The sequence below is a fragment of the Poromitra crassiceps genome (genome assembly GCF_964638095.1).
Source record: "Poromitra crassiceps genome assembly, chromosome: 9".
NCBI classification, from domain to species: domain Eukaryota; kingdom Metazoa; phylum Chordata; class Actinopteri; order Beryciformes; family Melamphaidae; genus Poromitra; species Poromitra crassiceps.
This window is the reverse complement of record NC_139630.1, coordinates 57,741,104-57,759,098: the sequence shown is the minus strand read 5'-3', so window position 1 is coordinate 57,759,098 and position 17,995 is coordinate 57,741,104. Positions and strand designations below refer to the sequence as shown.

General features: G+C 46.3%; 1 protein-coding gene across 1 annotated transcript in view; it reads right to left on the bottom strand.

Annotated features, from left to right (window-relative positions):
• LOC310782423 (mitotic checkpoint serine/threonine-protein kinase BUB1-like) overlaps positions 1 to 17,471 on the bottom strand; it is a gene marked incomplete at its 5' end in the record, with an annotated part of 29,147 nt that extends 11,676 nt beyond the window's left edge. Inside the window, 12 exons of the mRNA XM_083643082.1 lie at positions 72 to 257; positions 2,013 to 2,132; positions 9,038 to 9,084; positions 10,534 to 11,117; positions 11,402 to 11,541; positions 13,100 to 13,269; positions 14,377 to 14,399; positions 14,508 to 14,587; positions 14,758 to 14,819; positions 15,445 to 15,641; positions 16,276 to 16,417; positions 17,455 to 17,471. Of these exons, the coding sequence (XP_083499208.1) occupies positions 72 to 257; positions 2,013 to 2,132; positions 9,038 to 9,084; positions 10,534 to 11,117; positions 11,402 to 11,541; positions 13,100 to 13,269; positions 14,377 to 14,399; positions 14,508 to 14,587; positions 14,758 to 14,819; positions 15,445 to 15,641; positions 16,276 to 16,417; positions 17,455 to 17,471 (1,768 nt within the window). The remainder of the gene's footprint in view (positions 1 to 71; positions 258 to 2,012; positions 2,133 to 9,037; positions 9,085 to 10,533; positions 11,118 to 11,401; positions 11,542 to 13,099; positions 13,270 to 14,376; positions 14,400 to 14,507; positions 14,588 to 14,757; positions 14,820 to 15,444; positions 15,642 to 16,275; positions 16,418 to 17,454) is intronic.
• Between the last annotated feature and the right edge of the window lie 524 nt (positions 17,472 to 17,995).

Genomic DNA, 17,995 nt, shown 5'->3' with positions numbered 1-17,995 from the left:
CGACTACATTTTCAATGACTTTTACTAGCCTCAGACCCTTTCCACATCCAAAAGGGATAACAGTTAGTTACCATTTCTGGGGCAGCCAGAGTCAGACTCCTTCTCAGCACCGTGGTACATGTTGTTGAACGGATCTTCTGTCCGGAGAGTCGGGGCCTTGAACATGAACGGGTCTTCTTCCAGGAGAGTCGGGGCCTTGAACATGAACGGGTCTTCTTCCAGGAAAGTCGGGGTCTTGAACATGTCCATGATCACACCTGGATGGGACAAAACCATCAGCAGATGACAGCATCAGGCCACTACCTTGGTTCTGGTCCTCTGAATAGGGCCTTCTGCTCCGTGCCTCAGTTCAAACTTAAAATCCAGAGGAGACTGTATTTTGCCATGATTAACATTGGCTGTGTGTTGTGAGGTTTCTGTCAAGTGTTTCAGAATTATAAAGACTAGGGATGCACCGATCGATCGGCACGTGACCGGAAATGGCCGATTTTCACGTGATCGGCCTCGATCGGTGATCTGCGCCGGTCACTCTAAAATGCCGATTCTGTGAGCCGATTTTCAAGTGACGTGCGCGAACCCAAAAGCAGCGAGACAGAGACGGATGAGTTGCAGCCAAAACAAAAGCTGCCACTACACACATGTCACAGCATGTCTTCGTCGGTGTGGAGCCGTGGAGGGGCAGGGTAGGTTGGAGTCCACTCCAGTCTGAGCGGCTGGCTTCACCTCACCAGCTCTTCCCCGACCAGCGTCCACTTCACCGCTGCCTGCTGCTGCTGCTATCTGTCAGTCATGACTCACATTGTAACGTGGATACAGCCAGGAGAGGACTTGTGTTTCGTATTGCGAATAGAACGACGAACATAATAATAAAACGCATCGGACCAGTGTGCGAGATGATTTTTTTTCGAATGGCGGATTAAAAAAAACACGCTCTGTGTGTAAACTACGATATTCAAACGGAGTCAACTCGAACTCATTTCCTCATCTAGGCTACTCAATAACAGCCAAATCCACAACTGTAGAGTGGGCATGGCTTCGAAGGTCTCTGGGCTCCAGAGCTATAGGCTATAAACTCCTTGTCCATGGATAACATTTTGACGTTTATTTATTTTATTTTATTAGTTTATTTGTTAGGGACATATACAAAAAAACATTAAACCCCATAGGGGAAGATATGCTTTGTAACAGATTTAGCCATAGGCTACTTTCCATCTGGAGCCCCTGTTCTGTTGCACCTTTTTTCTTTTGGAAAAGTAAACGCATGATAGCTGTGGGATATACTGGAATTAATTGTTTTATATTCATTGCATTTACACAAAAAAGAAAAGCTCTGTCCAGTAACCTGGAACACTTTTATTTTGAGATGTTTTTGAGTGAGATCGTCCTACCTCATGCAAATGATAAGAAATGTGACATGAATGTTAATTTTCTATTAAAGCAAAGTTAAAAAGTTAAAAAAATAACCTGCCAATTATTGTTCTTAGAAAAAAAATCGGAATCGGCAAAAATCGGTATCGGCAAGTCAGACTATTCAAAAATCGGAAATCGGCGAAGAAAATCGCAATCGGTGCATCCCTAATAAAGACAATTCGAGTCAAACACTTTCTCATTTAGTTGTGTACTTTATTTATCCCATCAAATGTTTTTGGCTAAATGGTCTTCGACAGTGACCCTAACAGAAAAGAGGGTGCAATTATTTATTAATATTATTATTTATTTATTTATTTTCCACTGGAATTTAAGTGTTTGTGACATACAGTATGTACTGTGGTCCTGACCAAAGTCTGTGGCAAGAAGTTCTGCATTGTTCTGGATGGAACCAATGACAGCCGGGATTCCAGGAAAAATATAATAAAAAAAGAAAAATGAAAAAGAATAATAATAATAATAATAAATAAACATGACAGAGAAGATTTGAGAAAAGCAGTGGATTTTAGAGGGCCTGAGATAAAAGATGAACACAATGAACTCCCTTATTACACAATGTAAAGAAGTGGTCGATCTGCACTCACCCAGTGCCTCGCGTGTGTTGACAGTGGGTGATGGCAGCACCCTTGATGGTGTGGCGTAAACCAATCCCAGTGAAGTGTTAGGAGTGACGTGAGACAGGTTACCTGTGCCAGCCTGTGACACTGAGAGAGAGAGAGAGACAGAGTGAGACAGGTTACCTGTGCCACCCTGTGACACTGAGAGAGAGAGACAGAGTGAGACAGGTTACCTGTGCCACCCTGTGACACTGAGAGAGAGAGAGAGACAGAGTGAGACAGGTTACCTGTGCCACCCTGTGACACTGAGAGAGAGAGAGAGACAGAGTGAGACAGGTTACCTGTGCCACCCTGTGACACAGAGAGAGAGAGACAGAGTGAGACAGGTTACCTGTGCCACCCTGTGACACAGAGAGAGAGAGAGAGAGACAGAGTGAGACAGGTTACCTGTGCCACCCTGTGACACAGAGAGAGAGACAGAGTGAGACAGGTTACCTGTGCCACCCTGTGACACTGAGAGAGAGACAGAGTGAGACAGGTTACCTGTGCCACCCTGTGACACAGAGAGAGAGACAGAGTGAGACAGGTTACCTGTGCCACCCTGTGACACAGAGAGAGAGACAGAGTGAGACAGGTTACCTGTGCCACCCTGTGACACAGAGAGAGAGACAGAGTGAGACAGGTTACCTGTGCCACCCTGTGACACAGAGAGGGGGAGAGACAGAGTGAGAGAGGTTACCTGTGCCACCCTGTGACACTGAGAGAGGGAGAGACAGAGTGAGACAGGTTACCTGTGCCAGCCTGTAACACTGAGAGAGAGAGACAGACAGAGTGAGACAGGTTACCTGTGCCACTGAGAGAGGGAGAGACAGAGTGAGACAGGTTACCTGTGCCACCCTGTGACACTGAGAGAGAGGGAGAGACAGAGTGAGACAGGTTACCTGTGCCACCCTGTGACACTGAGAGAGAGTGAGACAGGTTACCTGTGCCAGCCTGTGACACTGAGAGAGGGAGAGACAGAGTGAGACAGGTTACCTGTGCCACCCTGTGACACTGAGAGAGGGAGAGACAGAGTGAGACAGGTTACCTGTGCCACCCTGTGACACTGAGAGAGAGGGAGAGACAGAGTGAGACAGGTTACCTGTGCCACCCTGTGACACTGAGAGAGAGAGAGACAGAGTGAGACAGGTTACCTGTGCCAGCCTGTGACACTGAGAGAGGGAGAGACAGAGTGAGACAGGTTACCTGTGCCACCCTGTGACACTGAGAGAGAGGGAGACAGAGTGAGACAGGTTACCTGTGCCAGCCTGTGACACTGAGAGAGAGAGACAGAGTGAGACAGGTTACCTGTGCCAGCCTGTGACACTGAGAGAGAGGGAGAGACAGAGTGAGACAGGTTACCTGTGCCAGCCTGTGACACTGAGAGAGGGAGAGACAGAGTGAGACAGGTTACCTGTGCCACCCTGTGACACTGAGAGAGAGGGAGAGACAGAGTGAGACAGGTTACCTGTGCCACCCTGTGACACAGAGAGAGAGAGAGAGAGAGACACAGAGTGAGACAGGTTACCTGTGCCAGCCTGTGACACTGAGAGAGAGAGAGAGAGAGACACAGAGTGAGACAGGTTACCTGTGCCAGCCTGTGACACTGAGAGAGAGAGAGAGAGAGAGACAGAGTGAGACAGGTTACCTGTGCCACCCTGTGACACTGAGAGAGAGAGAGAGAGAGAGAGAGACACAGAGTGAGACAGGTTACCTGTGCCAGCCTGTGACACTGAGAGAGAGAGAGAGTCAGAGTGAGACAGGTTACCTGTGCCACCCTGTGACACTGAGAGAGAGGGAGAGACAGAGTGAGACAGGTTACCTGTGCCACCCTGTGACACTGAGAGAGAGAGAGAGAGAGAGAGAGACACAGAGTGAGACAGGTTACCTGTGCCAGCCTGTGACACTGAGAGAGAGAGAGAGTCAGAGTGAGACAGGTTACCTGTGCCACCCTGTGACACAGAGAGAGAGAGTCAGAGTGAGACAGGTTACCTGTGCCACCCTGTGACACTGAGAGAGAGTGAGACAGGTTACCTGTGCCACCCTGTGACACTGAGAGAGGTAGAGACAGAGTGAGACAGGTTACCTGTGCCACCCTGTGACACAGAGAGAGAGTGAGACAGGTTACCTGTGCCACCCTGTGACACTGAGAGAGGTAGAGACAGAGTGAGACAGGTTACCTGTGCCACCCTGTGACACTGAGAGAGAGGGAGAGACAGAGTGAGACAGGTTACCTGTGACACTGAGAGAGAGAGACAGAGTGAGACAGGTTACCTGTGCCACCCTGTGACACAGAGAGAGAGACAGAGTGAGACAGGTTACCTGTGCCACCCTGTGACACTGAGAGAGAGAGAGAGACAGAGTGAGACAGGTTACCTGTGCCACCCTGTGACACAGAGAGAGAGACAGAGTGAGACAGGTTACCTGTGCCACCCTGTGACACAGAGAGAGAGACAGAGTGAGACAGGTTACCTGTGCCACCCTGTGACACAGAGAGGGGGAGAGACAGAGTGAGACAGGTTACCTGTGCCACCCTGTGACACTGAGAGAGGGAGAGACAGAGTGAGACAGGTTACCTGTGCCAGCCTGTAACACTGAGAGAGAGAGACAGACAGAGTGAGACAGGTTACCTGTGCCACTGAGAGAGGGAGAGACAGAGTGAGACAGGTTACCTGTGCCACTGAGAGAGAGTGAGACAGGTTACCTGTGCCAGCCTGTGACACTGAGAGAGGGAGAGACAGAGTGAGACAGGTTACCTGTGCCACCCTGTGACACTGAGAGAGAGAGAGACAGAGTGAGACAGGTTACCTGTGCCAGCCTGTGACACTGAGAGAGAGAGACAGAGTGAGACAGGTTACCTGTGCCAGCCTGTGACACTGAGAGAGAGAGACAGAGTGAGACAGGTTACCTGTGCCAGCCTGTGACACTGAGAGAGAGAGACAGACAGAGTGAGACAGGTTACCTGTGCCACTGAGAGAGGGAGAGACAGAGTGAGACAGGTTACCTGTGCCACCCTGTGACACTGAGAGAGAGGGAGAGACAGAGTGAGACAGGTTACCTGTGCCACCCTGTGACACTGAGAGAGAGTGAGACAGGTTACCTGTGCCAGCCTGTGACACAGAGAGGGAGAGACAGAGTGAGACAGGTTACCTGTGCCACCCTGTGACACTGAGAGAGGGAGAGACAGAGTGAGACAGGTTACCTGTGCCACCCTGTGACACAGAGAGAGGGAGAGACAGAGTGAGACAGGTTACCTGTGCCACCCTGTGACACAGAGAGAGAGAGAGACAGAGTGAGACAGGTTACCTGTGCCAGCCTGTGACACAGAGAGAGAGACAGAGTGAGACAGGTTACCTGTGCCAGCCTGTGACACTGAGAGAGGGAGAGACAGAGTGAGACAGGTTACCTGTGCCACCCTGTGACACAGAGAGAGAGAGAGACAGAGTGAGACAGGTTACCTGTGCCAGCCTGTGACACTGAGAGAGAGAGAGAGACAGAGTGAGACAGGTTACCTGTGCCACCCTGTGACACAGAGAGAGAGAGAGACAGAGTGAGACAGGTTACCTGTGCCAGCCTGTGACACTGAGAGAGAGAGACAGAGTGAGACAGGTTACCTGTGCCAGCCTGTGACACTGAGAGAGGGAGAGACAGAGTGAGACAGGTTACCTGTGCCACCCTGTGACACTGAGAGAGAGAGACAGAGTGAGACAGGTTACCTGTGCCAGCCTGTGACACTGAGAGAGAGAGAGACAGAGTGAGACAGGTTACCTGTGCCACCCTGTGACACTGAGAGAGAGAGAGACAGAGTGAGACAGGTTACCTGTGCCACCCTGTGACACACAGAGAGAGAGAGAGAGACAGAGTGAGACAGGTTACCTGTGCCAGCCTGTGACACAGAGAGAGAGAGAGACAGAGTGAGACAGGTTACCTGTGCCAGCCTGTGACACTGAGAGGGAGAGACAGAGTGAGACAGGTTACCTGTGCCAGCCTGTGACACTGAGAGAGGGAGAGACAGAGTGAGACAGGTTACCTGTGCCAGCCTGTGACACAGAGAGAGAGAGAGACAGAGTGAGACAGGTTACCTGTGCCACCCTGTGACACAGAGAGAGAGAGAGACAGAGTGAGACAGGTTACCTGTGCCAGCCTGTGACACTGAGAGAGAGAGACAGAGTGAGACAGGTTACCTGTGCCAGCCTGTGACACTGAGAGAGGGAGAGACAGAGTGAGACAGGTTACCTGTGCCACCCTGTGACACTGAGAGAGACAGAGTGAGACAGGTTACCTGTGCCAGCCTGTGACACTGAGAGAGAGAGAGACAGAGTGAGACAGGTTACCTGTGCCACCCTGTGACACTGAGAGAGAGAGAGACAGAGTGAGACAGGTTACCTGTGCCACCCTGTGACACAGAGAGAGAGAGAGACAGAGTGAGACAGGTTACCTGTGCCAGCCTGTGACACAGAGAGAGAGAGAGACAGAGTGAGACAGGTTACCTGTGCCAGCCTGTGACACAGAGAGAGAGAGAGACAGAGTGAGACAGGTTACCTGTGCCAGCCTGTGACACTGAGAGAGAGAGACAGAGTGAGACAGGTTACCTGTGCCAGCCTGTGACACTGAGAGAGAGAGACAGAGTGAGACAGGTTACCTGTGCCACCCTGTGACACTGAGAGAGAGAGAGAGACAGAGTGAGACAGGTTACCTGTGCCAGCCTGTGACACTGAGAGAGGGAGAGACAGAGTGAGACAGGTTACCTGTGCCACCCTGTGACACAGAGAGAGGGAGAGACAGAGTGAGACAGGTTACCTGTGCCACCCTGTGACACAGAGAGAGAGAGAGAGAGACAGAGTGAGACAGGTTACCTGTGCCACCCTGTGACACAGAGAGAGAGAGAGAGAGACAGAGTGAGACAGGTTACCTGTGCCACCCTGTGACACTGAGAGAGAGAGAGACAGAGTGAGACAGGTTACCTGTGCCACCCTGTGACACAGAGAGAGAGACAGAGTGAGACAGGTTACCTGTGCCACCCTGTGACACAGAGAGAGAGAGAGAGAGACAGAGTGAGACAGGTTACCTGTGCCAGCCTGTGACACTGAGAGAAAAAGAGAGACAGAGTGAGACAGGTTACCTGTGCCACCCTGTGACACAGAGAGAGAGAGTGAGACAGGTTACCTGTGCCACCCTGTGACACTGAGAGAAAGAGAGAGTCAGAGTGAGACAGGTTACCTGTGCCACCCTGTGACACAGAGAGAGAGTGAGACAGGTTACCTGTGCCACCCTGTGACACAGAGAGGTAGAGACAGAGTGAGACAGGTTACCTGTGCCACCCTGTGACACTGAGAGAGAGAGACAGAGTGAGACAGGTTACCTGTGACACTGAGAGAGAGAGACAGACAGAGTGTGAAAACATCCAGCAGAATCTGTGTTTATAGGGCTGTTTATTTGTTTATTAAAAGGAGCCACCTAGACGACAGCTAGTCTTCCTGGGGTCCAAGACAAAATATACATTACATGACACGCAATAATTAAAATACAAAAACACAAAGTAAGAGAATAGAAGACAGAATAAACAACAAATCTAAGTTAAGACAAACATTAGCATGGTCAGCTTAGCTAAGCTATCTAGGTGGCCAGTAAGACAAATAACAACGTTTGGTCAGTAGTTACAGTATTTGTGTGAGTGAGGGTAAGTGTGTGTGTGTGTGTGTGTGTTATAGTGTGAGTGAGTGTAAGTGTGTGTGTGTGTGCGTGTGTGTGTGTTATAGTGTGAGTGAGTGTAAGTGTGTGTTATAGTGAGTGTAAGTGTGTATGTGTGAGTTATAGTGTGAGTGAGTGTAAGTGTGTTTGTGTGTGTGTGTGTGTGTGTGTGTGTGTGTGTGTGTGTGTGTGTGTGTGTGTGTGAGTTATAGTGTGAGTGAGTGTAAATGGCTCTAAGCATCCTTTTAAAACAAGCTCTCCCTTTAATGGAACAAATGTTGCATGGAAGACAATTCCAAGTGGCTATAGACCTGTGTATGTATGTGTGTGTATATATATATATATTTATAAAACGGCTCTCTCAAATCAAGCAATCTGATTGGTTCACAGCCATTGTATAATTCCAGTAACCGAGTTCAATAACCCATGGCCATGGGTTATTGGTTGCCATGGCAACTCTCTTACTAAGAGAGTAATAATAAGGCTTACCTCAAATGACAACGTAGAAAAAAAAATGGCGGAGACAGCTGTCAGATCCTTGTGAATCGATCTTCGCTTATAACTTTACTAATACTTCGCAGAAAATGATGTTTTGTACAAGAATAGATGCGGGCTAATGTCTTCTTTGCAAAAGAAAAGCTGTTAACCCCGCATTTAACTCCGCATTTAACCCCGTAACGTTAGTTGGTGTCGGGCTTTGCAGAAAGCATTCAGCTTCTCAGCAAGCGCTGAGAATGCAACGCTGCGCTCGAGCTGCCTGTCGGGGTTTCTCAGCAAGCGCCAGGATTGGCCAATGTCAACTTCAGTCTCCAGAACGATCCAATCAAATCACCCGCATGTTCTTGCGGTCCCGCCTTACAGTAGTGTTTCAACTGACTATCAGAATGACATGCCAGTCGGAGTCGGACTTATAGTATTATTATTATTATTATATTATCATACTTGGAAACCGTTTTATAAAAGCAATATATCACTCGAGCTGCGTGTGTTGTGGAATATATCCCCCTGCTCAGCAGTTATCCCACTCGGCCTGCGGCCTTGTGGGATAACAGCTGATCAGGGGGATATATTTGGCACAACACACTGGCTCTCATGCTATATTGCTTATATATATATATATATATATATATATATATATATATATATATATATATACATATAGTTGGTTTTTGGTCTAGGTAAAGTCATCTGGCCACCATCTGGTAGAGTGTGTGAGAATCCCTGAACTATAAATTGTTATTGAAAATAAATGTGGGAGTTTGATTTTGAATAACTGTGAAAAGATATGAGTAGGCTGTGGTTGTGTAGTGGTTGCTGCTTACCATCTAATTTCTCCTCAGGCTCTTCAGACATGCTGGCAGATAGGTCCCTGGAAAAAACAGGTACTCCCTATTAAGCTCCAAAACATTCATGGGAGGAAGCTGTGTCCAGGCTACATCTGGAAGCTGTGTCCAGGCTACATCTGGAAGCTTTGTCCAGGGTACATCTGGAAGCTGTGTCCAGGCTACATCTGGAAGCTGTGTCCAGGCTACATGTGGAAGCTGTGTCCAGGCTACATCTGGAAGCTGTGTCCAGGCTACATCTATTTTACTAGATATTTCAGGCCAACTAAAAACTACATTTATAAAAACACACAGCATCATGCAGTCATGTCCCACACATCATGTGATCCCATAGATGTCCCCATCTTACTTTAAATTTAAACAATATATATATATATATATTTTTTTTTTCCGATTATTCATTCAAACACATTGAGGGTTGCAGGGTGCGTCTTCATCAGAGTCCTGAGACTCTGATGAAGATGCACCCTGTGTCGAAACGTTGGTTCAATAAAAAAAAAGTCTATCCACCTTATTTTTGAATGCCCCGCTGTACAAATAATTGTGGGTACAAGTTCCGGTTTAACGTGACTTATTTTTGCAGCTTGCCATTTCCCAAAACGGTATTCTACTTGATTTGAAAGATGGCCGCCTATACTCCCTTGTACCCTGGCTGAATTGAACATAACTTGGTCAATAAGTATGTAACATACCAAATAAAACAAACAGTAATGTCTTTATTTGATGTAGAATGCAGAGGACATGTCACTGTTTCGTTAAACTCGCGTTCCAGGAATATTGTATTTATTGCCCTGCTCTAAAATAACGTTAGTGGCGCGCAAGTCGCGACTCAGAGATCCTGTTCGTCCTGGAAGCCACTCGCTTTGCGCCAGAACACAATCGATTTGGGGGTGGAACACGCCAGGATTGGCCAACACCAACGTCAGTGCCCAGAACTGTCAAATCAAATCATCGACAGAGATGCTATGGCCCGCCTCCCAGTATTTTCAGAGTATCAGAGTTAGATAGAGAATGTGACAAATATAGTCACGTTATGGTTATAAACAACAAACGCTGGTGATCCGTATGGAAACAGTGTTACTCGAAATGGTTAAAAGTTATATCAATTTGGTCATTCAGTGGCGTTTTACTGCCATGTAACATAGCTAGCTAGCCGCTAACATTAGCCACAGTAGGTGATTACACACATGATGCACTGCGCTCTTTAAAGGGATATTTATCGACGAGATGTTTGCCAAGCTGGACCTGATTAGTGATTTGCTCCGTTCCAGTTTCAACCGTTGGTCTTCGTCAGCCTGACGAAGACCAACGTACCAACCTTGTATTCTATTTTGCCTGCTGAGCTGCTTTGGTCCACATTTTTTGTGCTTTCCTAGAAGATGAATGAGGAAATACTCTTCCGGAACCGAGGTGTCACGTGACTGTTGCGCTCTATAAGAGGAAACTGTGAAAGCGTGTGAGCAGAGGTGACTTACTGATCTGTGGTGACATGTTCCTGGGAGCCGCCGGCCAGCGGTTTCAACAGACTGTTGGGTTGAACACGATCTCCCAGGCAGAGAATGTCGTTATTCACACTGGAGACGTCGGCAGGAGTCTGGAGATGGTGGTTATTCACACTGGAGACGGAGGCAGGAGTCTGGAGATGGTGGTTATTCACACTGGAGACGGAGGCAGGAGTCTGGAGATCGTGGTTATTCACACTGGAGACGGAGGCAGGAGTCTGGAGCGTCGAGTACGACTGCTCAAACGCCACAGGCCCCTGACCTGCCTGGGGACAGAAGCTCCTGTCAGCCAGGACAGAAGGATGACGGGGTGTCTGGGAGCTGGGAGCTTGTGTGGGAGGAGCCCTCGTGCCATTCTCCTGCTCCTGAGGTGGTGGCGTGGCGGCGGGCTCATAGATGAAGGTGGGGTTGGAGAGCAGTCTGAGGCCCACAGACTGCCTTCTGCTCAGGCTAAGGCGGTTCGAGGGCCGCCTTCGGATGAGAGGACACCCAAAGGATTGCTGCAGGTCCTGGGGAAGATCGGGATTCAGACTGACCGTCGTTTCGGCTCCGGACACCTGCAACAAAGACCAGGATCTAGTTTAACATGCATAGCTTTCAAAATGTGTCCTTGTCGCTATGGTGATTTTGATTTAAAAAAAAAAGTTTAATTACATTTCTATTCAATTTAAAATGTCTAATAGGTTACAGTTTGTATGAAATATTCCCAAGCAGGAAATTTGATAAGCTCATCCCATAGTTTGTTGGTCCATGATTTCCTCCTGGACTTCAAACTGGAGACAGAAATGCTAAATTCAGGGTTCTTGCACCATTTGCAAAGTCAAATTGAAGGTCGTCTCACCTGCTGTGCGGCAGGGCGGCTGCTTGAAAACCCACAGGCTCCAAGATCCAGGTTGAGATCCTGATCCTGATCCTCCAGCAGCCGCTTCATGCTCAGGATGTGTTCCTCCCCCTCTCTCACCATCTTCTGATGGGCTTCTGCTTAATGACAGAAACAGAGAGATGTCACAACTAAAAAAGACCTTAGTAAATTGATAAAACACACACACATTAGGGCTGTCCTGAATACCATATTTAGAGCTTCAGCTGCTACTTCATCATGTTATAAACCAGCGGTCAGCAACCTCAGGTGCCACCTCTGGCACGCGAAGGGTTAACCAGTGGCACGGCAGCACGCAGTAGCAATAAGTGCGCAATTGAGATTTTTTGTAGAAATGTTGAAGTGCCCTGTCAAATTACCTACTTCACAGCCATTTGCAATTGTGCGGCATGTTGTTATTTAGGATATTTACGGTAGTGACCCACTCTCTGCCTCCGATTGGTTGCCTTCCATGGCAGCAGCAGAGTAATCTAGTAAGACGCCAGTCTTACTAGATTACTATGTTTGAATTTGACAGTTTCACCCATTTTCCCAGAGTTAGAAAATAATAAATACTTTCTCCTTGCAGACCTTTTTATGTATTTGGTGTAGTCTGAAGTACAGTATGTCAAACAGCAATATGAGGCTATCTTAGCTCAATTGTTGAGTATCTATGGGATCAAATAACATAATCATGATTCCATCATAGGCATCCAGGGAGGAAGCCTTGTTTGGAGGCCCAGTCTCATTCTTTGAAAACCCCTGGTTTAGGCTAAACACAGCTAATAGTGATGGGGGTCTGTATGCTGGATTGCTGGTTTAAATTTGATTATACTTTTTGAAATCAGTGTTTTAAGGCTAATTTGTACTAACTTTTTAAAGAATTCTGCACCCTCAAAAAACTCTTTAGGTCAAGTGAATGTAAAAAAAAAGTAATTCTGAGCATCATTTTGATTCATGTAGGCATCACCTGCCCTATTTGCGCATGTGTGTTGCTCACTAAATGTTATTGCATCAGTGATGTCACAATGCCTCCTTGTGTGTGTGTGCCCAATTATAGATGACATCATCAGTGTGTGTGCCGCCTATGACATCACTGATCAGTCTTGTCAAGTTGTCACAATGCTTCCTTGTGTGTGTGTGTGTGTGTGTGTGTGTGTGTGTGTGTGACATCACTGATCAGTCTTGTCACAATGCCTCCTTGTGTGTGTGTGTGTGTGCGTGTGTGTGTGTGTCCTTATGACATCACTTTTGACATCATCACTGATGATCACATCATTAGCTAATTAGCCTAATTTAAAACTCCGGCTCTGTCAGGTCACCCACACGGGTGCCCTTTACACACCCCGAAGGTTTCAGCCCGATCGCACCTAAAACGGCATAGCTGTGGCCGAACACAGAACTTGAAACAAACATTGTCCACATACTCAATTTTATATATAGACTGTTAAAAACAGTAAAACAAAAATATAGGGAATGAGCACGGGAGGCTGAAAAAATAGAGCATCACTCACAAATATATATGTCACAACAAGCCTTTTGGCCCCCCGCTGCCTCAAATCTGATCACTACTGACCTACTTACTCTGCAAAAACACGAGGGAGAACTTAATATAAACCATGGGCTTACCCCATTCTCTGTGCTGCTTGTCTTGCTTCAGCTTTGTGTAGTACTACTTACCCCATTCTCTGTGCTGCTTGTCTTGCTTCAGCTTTGTGTAGTACTTGGCAGCTCTGACCTCCTCGAAGGTGAGCTCAGACCCTTCACACAAAAGGGCCACCTTTGCGTACATGGAGAGGGTCTCAGGGCCTTCATCAGAGCTTTGTGTCTGCATCCCAGAGCGAGAAATGCTGTGGACGAGATGCTTGGTCAAAATAACCTGACAGCAAACGCCACATCAAATGACATTTGATTTTGGGGGGTCGTTTTTGCTTTATTTGATAGCCGACAGTAGAGATGGGACGATATATCAAAATTCAATATCGCAATACAAAAATGTGACAACACTTATGGTAGGACAGAAAAATGAATTGTGATACCAGCTCCATGTTATTCTGCTGTCGTAATCACAAATGACACCTGAGCATCAACATTTCACAAGCTCTCCCTCCACAGTATATTACAGTATTGTCACTTTCTAATGGCATTTTTTTAATTGCGATTTACATTCTAGAAAGTCAATGGCATCGCTAGAAAGATTTGTGGGTAAAGCTGCGTTCACACCGACCTATTAAAGTTTTTCGCCGGCGTCGAGTTTACATACAAAGTCAATGCAAACGAGCGATTGAGCGTATATTCACCCGGGAGAAATATCGTTGGGCGTCCGAGCGGCAGAGACAGAGCGATAGGGAGAAAATACGCTCGTCGCCCGAGATGAAATATCCCAACTCGAGCGAAAATACGCTGCCATCAGTCGCTCGCTATTCAACGCTGATTGGCTGCCGTGTGAGAGCGAGTCAAGGATCACACTGGCTTGGAACAAACCGCTGGTTTATTGTGTGGCAACAAACCACATTGACAGGCTGACAGCTGACATGAAGTGAAGTCTGTCCTACCGGTATGGAGCTCGCATTAGGAGCAGTTGATAGGCTTAGCTTGTAAACAACGACGGGGGCTCGTAGTGGACAAACAGCATGACATTGCGTAACGTTATATCCCCCACGTGTCCGTCAATTCGCATGCCTGTTGATGAGCGATTTAATCACAGCGACAGAGTGATTCCAAAGGGTTGAATCAAGTGACAGAGCGAAAAATAAATATCTCGGTGTGAACACAGTTTAAGAAATAAACAGAATTCTGCAGTCAGACTTTGTTGACACTGATCTTGTATTTATGACATCGTATCGTGGTTGTATTGAATCATCAACCACACATCGCGTACCAAATCATACATGAGATCTGCACCAAATCAAATGCTTTTTGAAGAAAATGAATGGAAACAACAAAAAGTAACTTACTATGTGTTGTACTCCGTGGAGCTCTGTAACAGAGAGAAATGGGGATTTGTGTGTTTGGGGAGAAGTTGTGGAGTCATTACACAATTATTATAAGAATCTCTCTCTCACACAAACACACACACAGTAGTTACCTTGCTGGGAGATACGGGCTCAGTGTGGGATGTCATTTGATTGACGAGCTGGGAGTTTTGAAGAGGGGTGCGACGACTACCTGCTTTAGAAAACAAAGGTGTACGGTTAGTCGCACACATGAGATAAACACCTAGCCTGGTAACCAGACCCAATGAATCCAGTGTTGTCAATTGGAAATCGTTGATTCATATGGGGCTGGATACCAGGCTCATAAACACCACCTTGAAAAAAATATGTTTTGTCTCTGACCTGATGCTGCTGCCTGGCCTGATGCTGTTGCCTGGCTTCTCATGGTTCTCATTTGAAACTGCCTGCAAGTCAGAATTGTGTTTAGTACATTAAAGGGGAAGAAACACAGTTTCATACTATCACTGACCAGTCATATCATCCACTATGATCTAACCCAGCTACAGCTATGGGGGATGGGGGTGGAGATGTAATTCAATTGTTTTTTTTATGTTCTTGTACTGTATATCAATTATTTATTTAAAGCCCCCCCCCCCTTACATATAGAATATTTTCCTCTGTATGATTCTCAAGTTTTTTTTAATATCATATAGTATTATAGTATAGTATAGAATAGTATAGTATAGTATAATTGGTGTTGAAAAATGAGAGCATCACAGTGACATTTTCTGTGTTGCTTCCTGTGTGCTTATTTCTGTGTGTTCCCGGGTCAGGATTGCATGATTATTCTAGTCTAGTGGAAATACAGCCTTATGGTTCAGATTGATCTGTGCATATTTACTATTATTAGTATTATTATCATTATCATCACAGGCTTTGAACAGGTTTCATGGGTCATGAGATTTGCTCTACTAACAATGCACCAAAGAAACCCTCAAATAATTCCATGAAAATCAGCCAAAATGGAGTGCCCCCCCCCCCCCCCCCCCCCCACAGCAGCATAATATATTTCTCAGCGAGGGGAGTCACCTGTATTCGTGCAGTATGGTGTCAGTCGGCTGGGCTTGGTTGTCCACGGCTCTCTGGTAGACGAGGTCAGCCTGATCGTTCATGCCACGCTGTTCATACTGCTCAGCCCAGGCCACATAGAGTTCTGCGGTCCTGGTGCCAACGCCGTTACTGTAGATGTAATCATACAGTGCGATGGGCTCGCTGCAAACACTCGCCTGCAACAAAGAGGTCCAATTAATGAACATCCTTGTGAGATTCTGCCAGGCTGAATAACAACATACATGTACATTGATTGAGAGGTGAAAGGCGGTTATGCGATCAAAAGCATGACAGTGTTTCTTGTATTCAATTCAAAAAAGAAAAAGCCATCACTGCTTGACACAAAGTGAAATCAACAGTATGAGTTACCGTAGTCTAATTTTCATAAGACATACCATTTAAAAGTTTGGACATGGCAAATGTCTCTCTTTTTTTAAACCATTTTCCGCATTTTAGAATAGTAAAGACATGAAAACTATGAAATAACACAAATGGAATCATGCAGTGACCAAAAAACCTTTAAACAAATCAAAACTAGCTTATATAAAAAAAAAAAAAAAAAAAAGTAGCCGCCCTTTGCCTTGATAGAAAGGCAAAGGCTTTGGAAAGAAATTCACAAGCACCACTGCGCTGATGTATAGAGCTTGCAGAGTTGACGTCACGCATTAGAGGATACCGAGAAGTCCACTGTCTCCGCTTCGTATTCAACAAACGTGGCGCTCCTCCCGTCCCAACATGCAACACGGCGCGTCGTAACTCTGCAAGCTCTATAATCATTTACAAAGTAAACAGTGTGAGAAACAGACTTACAGCTTTGATGCAGTAGTTCACATATCTGATGTCGTTTGCGTATTGCTTGACTTCCAAAAATGTCTCTACGATTCGTTTGAACACCATCCACATCCCGCTGGCCTGGTCCGCCGGTAGTTTTTCCTTCAGGAACTCAACAAACCTAGGACAATGTAAAGAGTCCGCTAGCTGGTTATTTAGTACTCGTTGTCAGTCACGTACACGTATTTCTCATCCTGTTGTTCAGGTCACAGATATTGACAGAGCAACTGACAAATGAATGGAAACCAGGGAAAAACACATCACACAATATGAGAGCAAAGCCTGTATCAGTGTGTGTGTACATGTGAAGCAATCAAAGCCTGTATCAGTGTGTGTACATGTGAAGCAATCTGGGAACCCATCGGTTAAACAAAACAAAATCTCTAACAAGTCTGTCTCGAGAGATTACATGTGAAGTGAAGCCAGGTGAGACAACATAAACTTTAATCATCCTTGTGAGGAAATTGGGTAAACGTAGGTAAAAAAAACCCTCCAACTTTAGGCACCCATGTACCTGATTCTTAAAGGATAGTAAGATCTGTTTTCCTACACACACACACACACACACACACACACACACACACACACACACACACACACACACACACACACACACACACACACACACACACACACACACACACACACCTTACTAGCCAGGATATCTGCAGGTTTCGGATTCAGAAAACCAAGTTTAAGAATGTTGTAATTCTTGGTTCCATTAGCTAATGAACCCCTGCTCTTTGGACTGCAAAGTGATGTTGTATTGTACCAATGAGCTCCTGCTCAATATTTCTAGTTTACGAACAAGAAACAGAAATGACGCCTGCTGGCAGCTAACGTTACTTTGTTTCCTATGTAGCGTTAACAGACAACAAACCGACCTGTCCCATTGCTCCAAAGGGTCGTCTCCTGAGTATGTGCTCATATGGTTTTCAAAACGCCTGAAAGAGTAAACATAACGTAACATGTAACATCATAAGTCAAGGCACGTACATGTAAAGAGTATAGCGTTTAAGTGGCTAACGTATTTGTCAATTGTATCTTCTCTGACATACTGAATTCACGTTAGCAGTGTGGCTAGCTAGTAGTTCAGCTAACCGTTAACGCTGTTAAGCTAACGTCAGTTAATTTTCAACTCAAGCAAGACGGACTTACTGTAACTTCACTTCCATTTTGCGTTTCGTTAGTCCCAAATGAACTCAACTCATGTGCTTCCTATGTAGCTGTAGTTTGCTAATAGCTAGGTTAGCTTACTAGCATCAGTAGTTAGCTAGTTAGCGAGTGCGCACCGCAGTCATCACCACCAGTCTGCTCTGCCTAGTACGTTTTAAATTTCGCGCTCCTTCTTCTTCTTTAAGATTTATTGGCGGTTGGCAAACAACACATTAGTGCATTACCGCCACCAACTGGTATGGAGCAGTCGATGGTATCAAAGAACTTTTATGGAAAGAACTGACAGCTCCATATTGCCCCATTGCAACATCAGCGCCCAGCAGCCTCCGCCATTTTTTATTTTTGGAAGCGTGACAGCGCCAAAAGAACCTCGCACAGGCTCGCAGTGGTCAGCTGCGGTAGCGCGGGCCCCTATACTCAGCCTCTCTAAACAATAACTCAACGGGAGAACACTCTCAATTCGTGGATTCACATCTTTTCTGGGCGTACTGCAAATCTTGATTGAAGTGGTGTAGTGCAGGGA